Genomic DNA, 15,254 nt, shown 5'->3' with positions numbered 1-15,254 from the left:
CATAATGCGAACACAAACGTTAGGTCCCTTGCCCCCATTCACCATGATATGCTCTCTTCCAGGCTTGATAACTTCAACCCTCATAGCACAAAGCATCACGTGAAATGATCACCTTTCAGAGAGTTAGTATAGGCAAATGTTATTTCTAGGGTAGAAGCATTTATTTGAGTTATAGAAAAATAACACTATGTCAGAGTCAAGGTAACTAAGCAGAAGTATATTTTCCCCTTGTGTATCCATACTCCAATATCACATATGGTTTCAAGGCATTCTTAAATTATCAAGGAACAAACACAGAATCAAGGTAGTATCTGTCAACCAAAGAGATGTATTAAAGCTACAGATCAGCCCTGGAAATCAGAAAATACAAAGTGATCTTGTGCAGTGATTCTCAACTTTGGTGTGCATTAGAATCAGCTGGATTGTGAAAACAGCACCTTCAGGCGACTGAAGGCAAATCACCAGTTTAAGCAAGCCCTTGGTCTCAGAATAAAAACCAAAGAGACAGAAAATAAAAACTGCTTCTCAGCAAGGGGCAAAGACAAAATACACCATGATATATGAGATCAGCCATTTATTCACTGTTTGAGCCTCAAATTAAGTAATAATATTAGATACTACCCTCAAGAATTGTTCTACAGATTAGGTCAGATAGTGTGTGATAAGAACTTCCCTAATTCATAACACACAGCTACTATCATTTCATTATCATCATGATTCAGAGGACATCTCCCCCCACCCCCCACTCTCAAAGAGCTGCTATTATCTATTTTAAAAATCAAATAACCACTTATTGAGCTCAAGCTCATGGGCTATTGGTACCATTTTTATATTGGTATCATTTTTACTAGCTTCAACCATTCACTTACATTAAGACTTCAGTACATGGTTGAAATGACAATTTTTATATCTAAATGATGAAAATGGATTTAAAGAAGAAAGGGAACTAAAGCTTTCAAAGTGTGTGTTGCTTCTAGATCATCAACAGTTAGATGAATGAACTTCTTTTCAAAGTGACTCATTTTGGACTGTCTCTGATGTTCCCTATTGTTTTCTGAATCGGGTTATTTATAGGTGGAAACATGGAAATAGAATACCTATCATTTTTATCACTTCCTAAGTTCTATATACTACAGAGTAATGTTTCATAGTTTAAGTTTTTTGGCCATTTAAGTAACTACCCACATAAATATCTGAGGTTTTAATATTGTGAAACTACAAAACTAAGCTCTAGAGGTGCACAGACAGGCTGGGACAGGGTTTCTCACCCTCAGTAACATTGAGATTTGGGATCGGACAGTTCAATGTGGGGGGGGCTGTCCTGTCCACTGCCCAAGGTAGGCATCCTTGACCTCTACCCCTACATGCAGCAGCAACCTGCCCCATATCCCAGTTTTGACAACCAAAAATGTCTCCAAACATTGCCCACTGCCTTCTGGGGGCAAAAATTACTCCCGTTGAGAACCACTGAGCTAGAATTTTACAGACATGATTGTAAACTCTGAGTGCACAGATTAGGCTATGTAATTTTACTAATTTAAGGAGTACAGCACAATAGCTCCTGCTATTCTGTTTATGCTAGGGCACATAATTTTTATATAATATACTACTTACGCATACAGTTACCCACATACAACTTTCTTTTTCCTATTGAAAACACTGACATCAAACAGCGGGGAAAACCAGCTAATCCTGCGACCATTTCCATACTACCTGACACAGAGACAAACCTATGGTTAACAAACATTTGCTAACGGAGACCGAGAGAAATCACTGCAAGTGCCCGTCCTTCTGAATCCGGAGTCTCTCTTTCTCTACTTGTAAGCGTTCCTTCTCAATCTGCAGCTTCTCGGATTCAAATTTCAAAAACTGCAGCCTGTCTTTTTCCAGCTGCAAGCGCTCTCTCTCAAGTTTCAACTTCTCCGTTTCTATGTCCTGCGGCTGGAGTACGGACTTCTCTCCCGGACCCAGTTCGTTTTCCAAGGGGGGCTTCTCGGCGCTGACGATGCGCAGCCGCAGCTGCTCCCTCTCCACCTGCAGCCGCTCCTTCTCCAGCTGGAGGCGCTCGTGCTCCAAGTCCAGGTGCCGCAGCCGCTCCTTCTCCACCTGCAGCCGCTCCTTCTCCACCTGCAGCCGCTCGGCCTCGATGTCCAGCCGCCGCTTCTCCAGCTCCAGCTTCTGCTTCTCTATGTTTACAAGCAAGTGGGGCTCGTCGTAGGCGGGCCTCGAAGGCGTTGAGTTCAGGGTAAAAAACTCATCGATGTGGGGGAAATCGGGAAGCTCACTCTCCCTCCGGGAATCTGGGATGACCGACGACAGGATTTCTTCTTCCTCCTCGATCTCAAACTATAAGAGAAAAGCCATTTTCGTATTATTTCTATTTTATGGTTGTTCATTTGTCTAAATAGTTCTTAAAATCTTCTTGTACTGTTAGAGGACAAAAAACTTTGAATTTCGAATAATATTTACAATGAATGATCTGAGGTCACTAAACATATAACGGAGAGAAGTGTATTTAGGTGAGAAGACAGATTAATGATATAAAGAAAGCGGAATGACTTTGTGCTATTTGTAAGTTAACTGGAAAACCGGGAGCGTCTTCCCGGCTGCTGCGCGATGGCTCCCCGCGCGGGGCCTGAGGACGGGACGGGCACAGGGGCTCGCGGGCGGGCACAGGGGCTCGCGGGCGGGCACAGGGGCTCGCGGGGGGCAGGGGGGGCACTCACCTCGGGGCTCCGCGGGTCTCGCTCCTCCTCCTCCACTTTGACCTCGGTCAGGGACCCGCCCGCGTCCCTGAAGTCCGCCACGTTCTGCCAGTCGAAGCCGGCGTCGCCGCGGAAGGCGACCTTGTCCTCCACGTCCTCGGTCAGCGAGTCGTCCAGGTCGGAGGCGGGCAGCGGGAAGCCGGCCACCAGCTTGCCCGCGGCCTTCACGCGCTTGCGCTTCATGAGCGCGCGCCAGTCGAGGTAGCGCCGCTTGACCTCGGCGCCCGTGCGCTGCTCGCCCTCGCCCACGGCGTTGACGCACTGCGCGATCTCCTCCCAGGCCATGCGCTTCATCACGTTGATGGTGGTGTTGAGCTGCTTGGAGAAGATCACCTCCTTCCTCTTCGTGATCTCCTTCAGCAGGGTCTGCGTTTCCTGGACACTGAAATTGCTTTTCCTTTTCCTTTTCAGCTGCTTCATGTTTCGAGCCTAAAAGCGGCTTTTAATGTCCGAGGAGATGTGACGAGAATTAGAGGAATGCTACAAAGGGCAAGCAGCAAGGGCGGTCCCTCGTTGGCACTTTGTTTAAATCCGTTTTCTGTCCATTGGTAGCAAAGGCAGGCTGGGTAATTCCTAGAGAGAGAGAAGTCAGTCAACCAACCCGTAACTTCTGCAGTGTACTTCTACCCAGCAAGCTGCACACGTCTGTTCTTTAGGGAACACCTCTCAGTGTGGCTCAAAACTGCCCAGTCTGTCTGCCCTGCCAGCACCAGGCCCTCTCCTGGCCGCCGTACCGGCCCCTCCCTGCCACTGCGCGCTCCCGACCCGCTGCCCACTCCGCTCCCGCGGCCCCTCGCACCCCGCCCTCGGGCTTCCTGCCGCTCCCCCCCCCCCCCCACGCAGGGCACGAGCGCGGCGACGCCGCTCCCCCTGCCCGGACACGGACACGGACTGCTCCCTTCTGGCCTCCTAGCCCCTTCTCGAGCTTCAGCTCCCACAGACAGCAGCCGTCCTACAAGTCGCATGGCTCTAACCAAAGCCGGCGACACATCTTCCTCCCGTTCTCGTCCAAAAGCCGCATCTGTGCTAACACACCGCCAAGGCCTCGCGCCCCTTTCCCTGCAAGCTTCAGGATGGGGCAAGGCTCTGCTCACCGTCACCTCCGCAGGGCTCGCAGAGTGTCTGGCACCTGGCAGGCACAGCATAAATTTTTAACGAATGAATGAGCCAGTTAGCCAAAATGACCACTAGTTTATCAAAAATAAAAATTCAGACTCTGTTGAATAATTTGAGGGACACTAAAAGGCTAGGAAACAAAATCAACAAAATTCAGAAACCAACTGCAGACAATGCAATTTGATCAGAGAAATGACAACTACTTATATTTTACTATTTCTCAAATTAAAACCCATTTTTAGGTTAAGCCTACAAATAAATCCTAAGCTTGGAATAAAATTTCCTGAAATAAAAAAAAATATTGTAAGGATACAACAGAATTAAAGGGGGTAGCATAAAAGTGGGAAGGATTATTCCCAGCCACCCCAACTAATTAATCAGTTAAAGACCACCAATTAAAATAGAAAAAATTTAGAATTCTTAAACCTTGTGGAGACCAATGCACATTTTCATGGTTCGCCACTGAAATTCTGCCCCTCAATGCTTACATGCTCCCCCTCCTTCAATCCAAACCACCCAAGCAAAAGCTCCTAACACCAAACAAAAGTTGAATACTGTATTTGTTTCTAATTAATGCTTTTAATTATTTGCCTTTCTTTGAAGAAATTCTCAGTACTTTGCGAAGTCCTAGACCACTTTAATAGCAGAGTTGAAGATCATAATATAGGAAAGTAACTGTACTTGGAGCCTCCATGAAATGACTTTAAAATATTCATGGCAGTTTTCATGTAAATTCTGAATGGGAAAGATCCTCTTGTAAACATTTCTCTTAGATCAGGGGTGGGAAACCTTTTTTCTGCCCAAGGGCCATTTGGAAATTTATAACATCATTCAAGGGCCATACAAAATTATCAACTTAAAAATTAGCCTGCTATATTTGGTCAAACATTTAATTGAACTTATTTAATTTTGAGTCCCGCCTGCAGTTGCCTTGGCAGGGCCACACCAAAGGATTTCCTCAGCCGCATATGGCCTGAGGGCCAGACTTTCCCCACCCCTGCTTTAGATAAATTACCCACCCTATAACAATGCTGAACAATATAATGGTCAACAAGTTATACAAAATCTGAAAAGTTTAAGCAAGTAGGCTATGGTCAATGATGAGCAGGTTATCAGACATATTTTTTAAATGGAATCAGCGGGTTAGATATCCTTAAAAAGAGAACAGAGTTACAGTTATATCAAATTCCGTATTAAATTAAATATCATGCATTAAGGATGACTTTGTTTCCAAAAGATATAAAATGTCTCAGACTGTTTAAATAATTTCTTGAACCATTTACAAAGCAATCATATTTTTAAGGCAAAAGCATGGTAGAAGTATACAAATATCATCAACAGAGGGATGGATGAATAAACTATACTACAGACACATAACGGAATACCTGGATAAATGCCTTACACGAATATGAAGATGGCTTAGAGCAATATTCCTGTGTAAATGCTAGAGTTCATGCAAGCCAACAATGTCGGAAAGGGAATATGTATGTATGTCTGTGTGTACACATTCAAAGCAGCTCAGTTTCCAACTTAGGAACATTTATGAACAGAATATGCTACGCTCTGCATCAGGTCCACTCACCACCTCTAGGGATCATGTGCAATCATTTCTGCCTCAGCCATGTAGCTGTCTGTTAGCCCAGAGTACACTGGTTCTGTTTTACTTTGAGGTGATTAACATTATGTTACAAGTATACTTATGAGGGATTTTTATTACAAAACAATACATTTTTAAAAATTTATTGATTTGAGAGAGAGGAAGTGAGAGAGAGAAAAAAACATTGATTTGTTGTTCCACTTATTTATGCATTCATTGGTTGATTCTTGTGTATGCTTTGACCAAGGATCAAACCTTTGGTGTATGGGGGTGATGCTCTAACCAACTGAGCTACCCAGCCAGGGCCCCCAAAAATACATTTTTAAAAGTCCCATAAGCATCCACAAATCTGTTGACTTTTTTAAAAAAGCAAAATACACATATATGGTTATAAAATCTATATAAAGGTACAAAACAAAGTGAAAATCTTTCCACCACCAGTGTAATATTAATAATTTCCTGAGATTGAGACAATCATACATTTATAATAGCATATATATATATCTATGAATCCACATTATGTATTACATATTACATGAGTACATATTAATTCCATTCACATACATAACTAAAAAGCAATGAAATATAGAGATGTAAAAGTATAAAGAAGTGAAAGAATTGAAAACAGAAAAATGAGATGTATATGAATGCATCATAAAGCAAATGAACAAAGGGAATCATGAAGGTAAAAACTTACCAGCCATTATAATAAAAAATAATCAGCAAGAAATGAAGAAAAATTATGAAATTATGAAGATATTGCTAGAGCAGTGTCTCTCAGACGTAATGTTTATAAATTACCTGGAGCTACACCTGAGTGACAGGGGTCTAGACTAGTGCAGTACTGTCCAACAGAAAAATGTGATCCACACATATAACTTAAAATGTTTCTGGTAGCCACAGAAAAGCAAAAGTGAAACAAATGGTGGAATTAATTTTAACATATTTTATTTAACCCATATATTCAATATGAATCAATATAAAAATTGATATAAAACCAACATAGCTGGTGTGGCTCAGTGGTTGAGTGTCAACCCATGAACCAAGGGGTCACTGGTTAGATTCCCAGTCAGGGTACACGCCTGGGTTGCAAGCTCAATCCCAGCACAGGAAGCAGCTGATCAATGTTTCTCTCTTATAGATGTTTCTCTTTATATATCCCTCTCCTTCCTCTCTCTCTAAAATCAATTAAAGTATATTTTAAAAAATCAATATAAAAATTATTAATAAGGGAGCTCACATTTTTTTTTTTTCACTAACTATCTGAATCCACTGTGTATTTTACAGTTAGAGCACATCTTATTTTATATTAGCCACATTTTAAGAACTCAACAGCACATAATAGTGCAGGTCTAAAGCACATCAAAATCACCTAGAGAGCTTTTTTAAAAATACCTATGAGCATTTCCCATCTTTGACCAACTGAAACAATCTTTGGAACAGAACCAAGCACTGTGAGTTTGAAAAGCTCTCCAGATCTTAAGGATTCTCATCACACACATACACAGATGTACACACATACACAGTTAAGTATGTGAGGTGATGGATGTGTTAATCATCTTGATCTTGGTAATCATTCCAGAATGTGTTATGTTTATCAAATCATACTGTACACTTTAAATATATAATTACACTTGTCAATTATTCCTCAATAAAGTTAAAAAAACACACAACTCTCCAGATGATTCTCATTTGCAGCGCAGATTGAGAATCACCCTGCGAGAGAATCAGTGTTAAATGTGTACTTCCTCAAATGTACACAGAGAGGCAAGGTGGAGTGCAAGAGCTATAGCTGCTAAGAAATTTCCCTTCAGAGATCATTAAGGAAAAGCCTCACCTGCCACAAAAGATTAACATCATTGACAAAGCTGGTCTCTTTTTGGAAAAATATGCCCAGTAAAATATTATTTACATAAAAGAGGAACATGCCTAATTTTAAGGACTAACACTTCTACTTATTGAAAACATTAAAAAGGCATACGAACGAAATCATTTTAGAATTAAGAAGAAATGGACTGCTCCTTATACACTTATTCATCTTTAGTAGAAAGAATTAAGATAATTAGAAGTATAAATCGGGAACATCCATTATTAATTTGAGTAATTAAGACACATTGTTTCACTTAATAAATATGTACTGAGCGCTTAAAACCTTCTGAAGGCTCTCCATGTGGAAGGTAAGTTTGCTCTTACTCTCCTTCTCTCCCTGCTTACATGGTACCTGAGCTCTACCGACTTATCTTCGTATCTACCTCTGTCAGTCTTATCTGTCACCCCCAATACCAACCCCCAATCTACTTTCCCAACCCGCCCTCCCCAACAAACATGTGTGCACTAGTCATTCTGAAATACCTTTCAATTCTAGATCAGCATTGTCCAATAAAAATGAGTCAAATACATAATTTTAAATCCTCTAGTAGCCACATTAAAAAAGAGAAATAGATAAAAATTAATTATGATATACTTCATTTAACCTAATATATAAAAATACCATTTCAATACATAACCAATATAAAAATAACTGAGATATTTTACATTTTTAAATCCCAGTATTTTGCACTCCACTTCACAGTTCAATTTGAACTAGCCATGCACAGACTTATGTGGCTATTGGCTACTGTATTAAACAGCACAGTTCTAGCTTTCATGAACCCTGCCTTAGGACTATCACAATGCATTCTTTAGCCCATCTTCCCGACTCTCAGGATCTCTGGTCTTTTGTCTAGCCAATGACTACTCATCCTCAGCACTTGGCTTAAATGTCTGTTCCAGGGCACCTTCACTGTTCTCATTCACCTAAGTCTAATGTCTTTCCTACATGCTTCTACTATCAGCTGTATTGTAATCATTTATTTTACATGAGGAGCAATAAGGGATCACATAAGACTAGAGTACTCCCACTATCAATTTACAATCTAGTAAAACCTATAAAACACATGGACATTAAAAAATTTACATGAAAAATTATAACAGAGACTACAAACTGGAAGTTGTGATGCGAATACAGACTACAAGGCTTGTATGTTAATTCTACCACTTACTAGCTCTGTGATCTTAAGCAGATCTCTTAACCTTCTAAACTTATTTCTTCACCTATAATTGGGAAAAATAATAAATTAATACTCATGTTTTGGGGATTCAAAGAGATAATCCAATTAAGAATCTTACAATGCCTAAGATATGGTAAGCCCTCAACAAATATCAGCTATTATCCATGTCCTAGTACAGTATCTGGACACAGTAAGCGAATATTTCTTTACTGGATAAATAATGTGAATATATGAACAGTGCAACAAGAGAAGTACTAACAAAATATACTGGATGCTCAGGAAAAGTAGAAAATTTTGGTGGGATTAGGGTATTGTGAGAAGAAATCAGCATTTGATTTGGATCTTATAAAACAGACTAATTAGAGACAGTAATAAAGAGAAACTAGGTTGGGGCCAAATGTCAGCAAATCTTTAATGTTGGCTTAGTAAGACCTTATACTTTGCTAGAAAACTTAAAAGATACAAATTTATCTGTGAAAGTTCACATATTTTTGAAATGCAAGCAGGTTACCTTCTATAGGGAGGCAATGTTACTGTAATAATATATAAACTATAACATACAAAATATAAGTATATAATAATAAACAATGATTACAGTTGTCAAGAGAATCCTAACTTATGCAGATATCCACCATCAGATTTTGCTGCTCTTAGACTATGAGATCAATTTAGTAACTGGATTGCGGTAAACTTGATACCTGGCAGAAATAACAATCCTCTTAAAACTATGCCTGAGTCAGGATATTTTTACAATTTTGGCAGCAGTCATTTTTACTGCATGTCCTATTTTTTTCCGAGGATTTGTAACTCCATACTCTACCTTACAAAAGTGGTATCCCTTTGTCCCCGACTGTTCTATGCTAAACTGATGGACTATTTCATTGACCAAATGCACTTTAACACATATTTTTAAACTCACTGAAATTGATATTAGGATGTATCTTAGATTTCTAGTCAGTCACGGCTTGTGTAAAATCCTTTGACATCATTTGATTAATATTAGAAAGTACCAAAATTAATGCAAAACTTAAGTTTAAATTTGGTAGCTATGCCTGCAGGGATAGAAACTAACCTTTACTTCCAGGAATGTGGTTTGCTCTCTCCTCTCCTTTACATTTTGGTAGTCATATAACAGAGCTTGGGTTTTCTGTCATCCATTACCCAACTTTTTACTCAAATATTTGTTGAGCTCCAACTACATGCCAGGGACATATTCCTGGTGCTAGGGATATAATGCCTCATAAAATGTGAAAAGATGTTATTTTAGGTGTCAAATGCTATCCCTTTTATATTGGTGGTGTTCCCAATCTTTACAGAAGGGAATTCAGTAGTTGCAGTCTCTAAAAATTCATAGATCTTCAACGCCCCGTCACAGAGAAGAGCTATTTTCCCGAATCCCATCTCACAATCAACCTTTACTGGTTGGAAATAGGTATAATTAATTCACTTACGTAATCCTTTTGAAGATGATGTACCGCCAATGGCATATTATAACTGGCAATTTTTTTCAAGGGCTAACACTTGAGAATGAAGTTCCTAAATATTGCATAAGACGACAGAATTAAAAGATCTGAGTAAAATCGGGCAGTGAATTCTGGGTCCACAAAAAATGTGGGGGTAAGTTCCTTAGGCTACTCAAGAAGAAAAGCATCACAAAAATCTACAAGCTCCCCTGACTGCCCCCCCCCCAACACCCATATTCTTAGAGAGCAGCCATTTTCAACCCGTGTGTGCCAGGGCACACTGGTGTGCAGCAGAAATTTTTAAAACATGTGCTATCTGATTATCTAGCCAGGGGGGCACTGGCCTCTTTTCCCTTAGATTGTCAAATAAAAAAATGTGAAGAGACAACACAAGAGTAGCTCTCCATCGTGAATGAATCAAAATTACACCTATTTTATCCGTCAAATCAGCCAAAAATATATGTTCTGGGGTGCCGCAGAATTTTAGGAATTAATTTGTGTGTGCCGTGAGAGGAAAACGGTTGAAAATCGCTGTTATTCACTTCCCTGCCAAATGAAATGCTCTTCTCTAAAACTTGCGGGAATAACCAAAGTTTACTCAAGGTCACCAATGATCAGGCTAATCCAGTACCAGTCACTCCCGGCTCCCGCGTCCCTGGCACCGCCCCGCCGCGATCCCGGGGAAGAATCCAGGAAAACGCAATTCCCAGGCGGCCTCCGAGGCGCGGGGGGCGCGCACCTGTCTCGGGCACAGCGCTGCGGCCGCAGCTGGTGGGGGACGGGGCAACCGGGAAAGAGAGCCTCTCTCTGGACAGTAAATGAGAGTCCCGACCAGGTGCCCACAAACTTCTGCAGTCTTCTTTCAGCAGCCCGGGCCCTCCGCACCCTCCCAGATCAGGCTGCAGCCACAACTGGTACTTCTCCCCGGCGTCGTGATCCCGCGACGCCGCAGAGCCAGGGCCAGAGAGGGGAGCGGGGGACCCAGCCACCTGCCGCCGACCCCATCGGCACCTTCCTCGCTGCGAGGGCACCCACCGTCCGCGGAGCCGCCACCTCCCCTGGGACCGAGCCGCACACCTGCGACCCTGCGGCACCTCCGCCCCGTCGCTTCTAAGAGGTCTAGGAAAAAAGATGCTTCATTGATTCCCCGCCCCCCTACTTCGCCCGCCCCCTCGCCACCACGCATTGGCTGGCGCGGCTGCCGCTCGTTCGGTGCGGCTCGCCCATTGGCCCGGAGGATACTGCCTTTCTGGCTGACGGCCCGCCCCAGGTCTGGCCTCACAATGGGAGTCGAGTCCCAAACCGGTTCCGGGTTAGTGCCCTGGAGTTCCGCCCCCTTGTGATTCGCGGCCTCCCGCTCGGCGCTCCGTCGTTGGCGCCCAGCTCTGTCCGTCAAGTGTGCTCTAGGAAAGGATTGGCCCTTAGCGATCGGCAGGCTGCTCGGCCCCGCCCGGTTGGGACACCTGCCGCCGCATCTCCAGACTCCACGCTTGTCCTTGACCCTCAACTTTCAACAGGGCGGAGGGGAAGTGGGGTCCTTGCGGAGCCTCCGCCTGTTCCTAGCCCAGCATCACCTTCTGCTCCACCAACTGCCACCAAGGGCGGCCTCCACCATTGCTCTGAGGCTTCCCTTGCCAAGGTCACCTGTGACCCCTTCTGTCTAAACCTAGGCGTCGCTGCTTAGGCCTTACCTCTACTGGACTCCTCTAACGATACTGGGCTTGTGGACTGTTTCTCCATTGTTTTCCATGACGTGCTTCTCCGGGTTCCCTCCCTCCAGGGCCTCTTTTCCGCTCCCCTTTCGCGGCATCTCCGGTCCTGGCGGCACCGAGGGGCCTGCCTTCAGCGGCCTCCTTCAGCTCCTCAGATCCAGAACCACCTCAGCAGCCCCCTGACTGGCCTCGGCGGCCTCGAGTGTGGCCGGTTCTTCACACTGCAGCCAAGACGCGCTGCTCGGAGTTCTACGGAATCACCCTCATCTTCCAATAGAGTACCAAGTCCTCGCAGGAGTGCCTGCTGCTTCTCCGGCAGGCTCCATCTGCCCCAGCAGCCCCGCAGCCCTCTTCCGTCCCACCCCGTTCCTCTGCCCCTCTCAGTTCCCAGACTGGCAGTTCCTCCGGAACTTGGTTTGCACCCCATTGCACTGCTGCCACCTGAGAAGGCTTCTCGTGGCCTCTTCCCTGCCATGCCCAGGATCCTAGAGATCACTTTCTGAAGGAAGTCTTCCCTTTTTTACCCATTCACCCCGCCTCCACTTCCAGGCCGTCTCTTTAATGCACGTTTACGAAGTAAAAGGATGCTCGGCGAAGTTCAAAGTTCAGACAGCTAATAATTTTTAGTATAAGTCTGCCCCATGCAATATTTGGCATCGTGCATTTTTTTTTTTTTTTTTTTTTCTCTGTCAAACCTACTCCAGCATGTTCCCATCACTCAGGACCTTCCCCCTGACAGCTTTGTCCCATGTCCCACATGCATGGGTCTTTCTTGTTCACTGTTGAAATTTTTTTGGCCTAACACAGCACCTAGAATATGATGGACACGCAAAAGAGATTTGGGAGATAGATAATGGAATAGCCTGGGTGAATGGTGAATCTTTGGTGGACATTCCTGGAGGAACTCTCTTCCATCAGTTAGGAAGTACGTATGAAATACGCTCTGTGAAATGTAATGATCAGTGTAATCTTTCAGGTGTTTACATAAGGCTTTGTGAATGAAGCATGTCTATCTTTTTGCCTAGATAGAACAACAACAACAAAAAACCCTTTTCTTGGAAAAACATGAGCACGTGCATTTTATAATTTTCGTTTTTGTGTCTTGTGGATGGTTTGGGGGTGAGTATGGCCAGATGGCAAGAGAATGATCTATCCCCGTATGACCAGACACTTTCTGTCCCCTTTCAGAGCCCTTTCACCACCTGAATCTATTTATATGCTTCAGTAACAGGGATATGAGCAGCAGTTCAGAACCTTCTGCTTTCATATCGTGAACTCTTGAAGCTTTGTCCAGTTAACCTCAGTCTCCTTGCTGTTTGCAAGACCTTTTCCAGATAGCCTCACTTTTTTTCCTCAGCTACATCTTGTCTGAGTGGATGTGCACCATCAAGAGAGAGTGAAGGTAATCCAAAATGCCTAATATTAGTGCCCCATTACCAACCTGATCATCTGTTTATTGATTTGGTTGGTGTTAATATTAATATCAGGCTAGAGATTTCACCCACACTTATTGTAGAACTAACCTGTCCCACTGCAGTTGCCACTAGATGAGCCCTTGAAATGTTGCTAATAAACCAAATAACTGAATTTTAATTGTATTTAATTTTAATTGAAAAAACTGATATTCAGCCTAGCAGTATTGCTCAGTGGTTGAGCATTGACCCATGAACCAAGAAGTCCCGGGTTCGATTTCCTGTCAGGGTACATGCCTGTGTTTAGGGCTCAATCCCCAGATGGGGGCTTGCAGAAGGCAGCCGATGGATGTTTCTCTCTTTTTCATCAATGTTTCTCTCTCTCCCTCTCCCTTCCTCACTCTCTAAAATCAATAAAAAACATTTTTTTAAAAACAAAGAAACATATTCAATTCAGTGACTAGATAACTTCTAAGTATTTTTGGAAAACTTGAGTTATGTGAATTTACTTTTTCAACTAAATTTTTTGAAATCCAAATATAGATGGAGTATTTCTGATAAATTAGCATCTGAATTGAGATATAAGTGTAAAATATGCACAGGATTTAGAGACTTATTATAAAAATATAGATAATTTTTATATTATAAATTGAAATTATATTGCATAATTGGGTTAAAGTTATTAAAATTAATTTTACCTGTTTTTTTTTTCTTTTTAAAATGAGGCTAACAGGAAATTTAAACTTATACATGTGTATGTTTAAATTACAGTTTATTTAAAATATAATTTGTATTATATTTTAAAACTATACAAAATGTAGGTTGTATTATATTTCTGTTAGACTGTTCTGTTCTAGACTGTGCCTGGCCACAGCTTATTAGAAGTCTTAAAATGAGAATATAATAGTTCACTAAAATATTTCTATATCATTACTTTTTATTTAACCAAAGGGAAAGAAAAAAATTAATTTTCCCATCTTTTCTCCAAACTCAATTTAGTTAAGAGTAAAACAATCCAATGAACACATTATAACATCTTATATAGCAGCAATTACACTTAACTGCATCATGCTGTTTTCAATGCCCATTTTTGCTTTTGCACATGCTTTTTCCCCCTTCCTTTGACATGCCCTGCTTCTCCCTTGTGTTGTCCTTGTGACATACTCTTATCTCCTTCAAAACCTGCTCTTCCCAAGCAACCTTAGAACAGATTTTCCTTTTTTTAATGAATTTTATGTCTACCACATATCCTATTGAGACATCATTCTCTATTGCCAGTACCTTTTACCTTTTTATCTCTAGCACCCAGCACATTACCTGGCACTTAGGGTGGCAAAAATAATCTGATGAGTTGAACTAAACACTGACAAGATAGAACTCACTCTGTTTTGTTCTCTGTGGTATTCCACCAAATTGTTTGCAACTCTCATCATCAGGTCAATTATAATGGTTTGTAAAATGACTTTGAAAGCTTTTTACAAGCAAATTTCATGTTTCTAAAGAATTTACATCGAATGAAAAGCCAGTAGGGTTCCTATAGACATTGTTGCAATTATTTTTCTTTAGACTTCATTTTTCTTATAACTAGGGAAAATAGGAAATGTTAGAACATGAGCTATTTAGAAATGGCAATCATTATAGCAAGAAGTAGCATTGGTAGATTTTATTTTTATTTTATTTTTTTTTTAAACATATGTCTTTATTGATTTCAGAGAGAGGAAAGGAGAGAGAGAGAGAAACGTAAATGATGAAAGTCATTAATGGGCTGCCTCCTGCACACCCCCTACTGGGGATCAAGCCTGCAACCCTGGCATGTGCCCCGACCAGGAATCAAACTGCCATCTCCTGGATCATACGTTGATGCTCAACCACTGAGCCATGCCAGCTCAGCACATTAGTAGATTTTAGTTTCAAAGGTCTGTCTGTTATCAGTCTTGAGAAGTCAAATGGTCCAGGCATTCCAACCAGAATCAGCTGTGGTTAGGCTGCCATTTTTGTTTATGGTGGAAGATTTGGTTTCTTCTGGGATAGCCTATGAAATAGTATGGGCCAGTGGTTATTAGGAGGATCATTAACAATATTTTTTCAAAAAAATGATCCTGTTCTTCATTTCAGTTCCTATAAATGAAGTTGCCCATG

The 15,254-nt window shown here is 42.0% G+C and overlaps 1 protein-coding gene across 3 annotated transcripts; it reads right to left on the bottom strand.

Annotated features, from left to right (window-relative positions):
* Positions 1-557: 557 nt before the first annotated feature.
* Positions 558-11,113, bottom strand: MSANTD4 (Myb/SANT DNA binding domain containing 4 with coiled-coils). Of its 3 annotated transcripts, XM_016207447.2 has the most exons (4): positions 11,027-11,097; positions 9,980-10,064; positions 2,727-3,338; positions 558-2,346 (listed from the first exon to the last, which is right to left on the bottom strand). In XM_016207447.2, the coding sequence occupies exons 3-4, from the start codon at positions 3,183-3,185 to the stop codon at positions 1,771-1,773; spliced, it is 1,035 nt and encodes a 344-aa protein (XP_016062933.1). In that variant the 5' UTR covers positions 3,186-3,338; positions 9,980-10,064; positions 11,027-11,097; the 3' UTR covers positions 558-1,770. The 3 variants fall into 3 exon arrangements, with proteins under 3 accessions (XP_016062933.1, XP_016062934.1, XP_016062936.1); XM_016207448.2 differs by lacking the exon at positions 9,980-10,064 and having other exon boundaries at positions 11,027-11,113; XM_016207450.2 differs by lacking the exons at positions 9,980-10,064; positions 11,027-11,097 and adding an exon at positions 10,731-10,995.
* Positions 11,114-15,254: the final 4,141 nt, after the last annotated feature.

This window comes from Miniopterus natalensis, chromosome 11, assembly GCF_054644295.1.
Source record: "Miniopterus natalensis isolate mMinNat1 chromosome 11, mMinNat1.hap1, whole genome shotgun sequence".
NCBI classification, from domain to species: domain Eukaryota; kingdom Metazoa; phylum Chordata; class Mammalia; order Chiroptera; family Miniopteridae; genus Miniopterus; species Miniopterus natalensis.
This window is presented reverse-complemented; position numbering and strand designations above follow the sequence as displayed.

Bases quoted from the DNA above. Each gene is read 5' to 3' on its own strand.
- MSANTD4 (XM_016207448.2), bottom strand. From the start codon at position 3,185: ATGAAGCAGCTGAAAAGGAAAAGGAAAAGCAATTTCAGTGTCCAGGAA. The intron at 2,347-2,726 runs GTGAGTGCCCCC...TTTCTCTTATAG, and splicing joins GAGACCCGCGGAGCCCCGAG to TTTGAGATCGAGGAGGAAGA.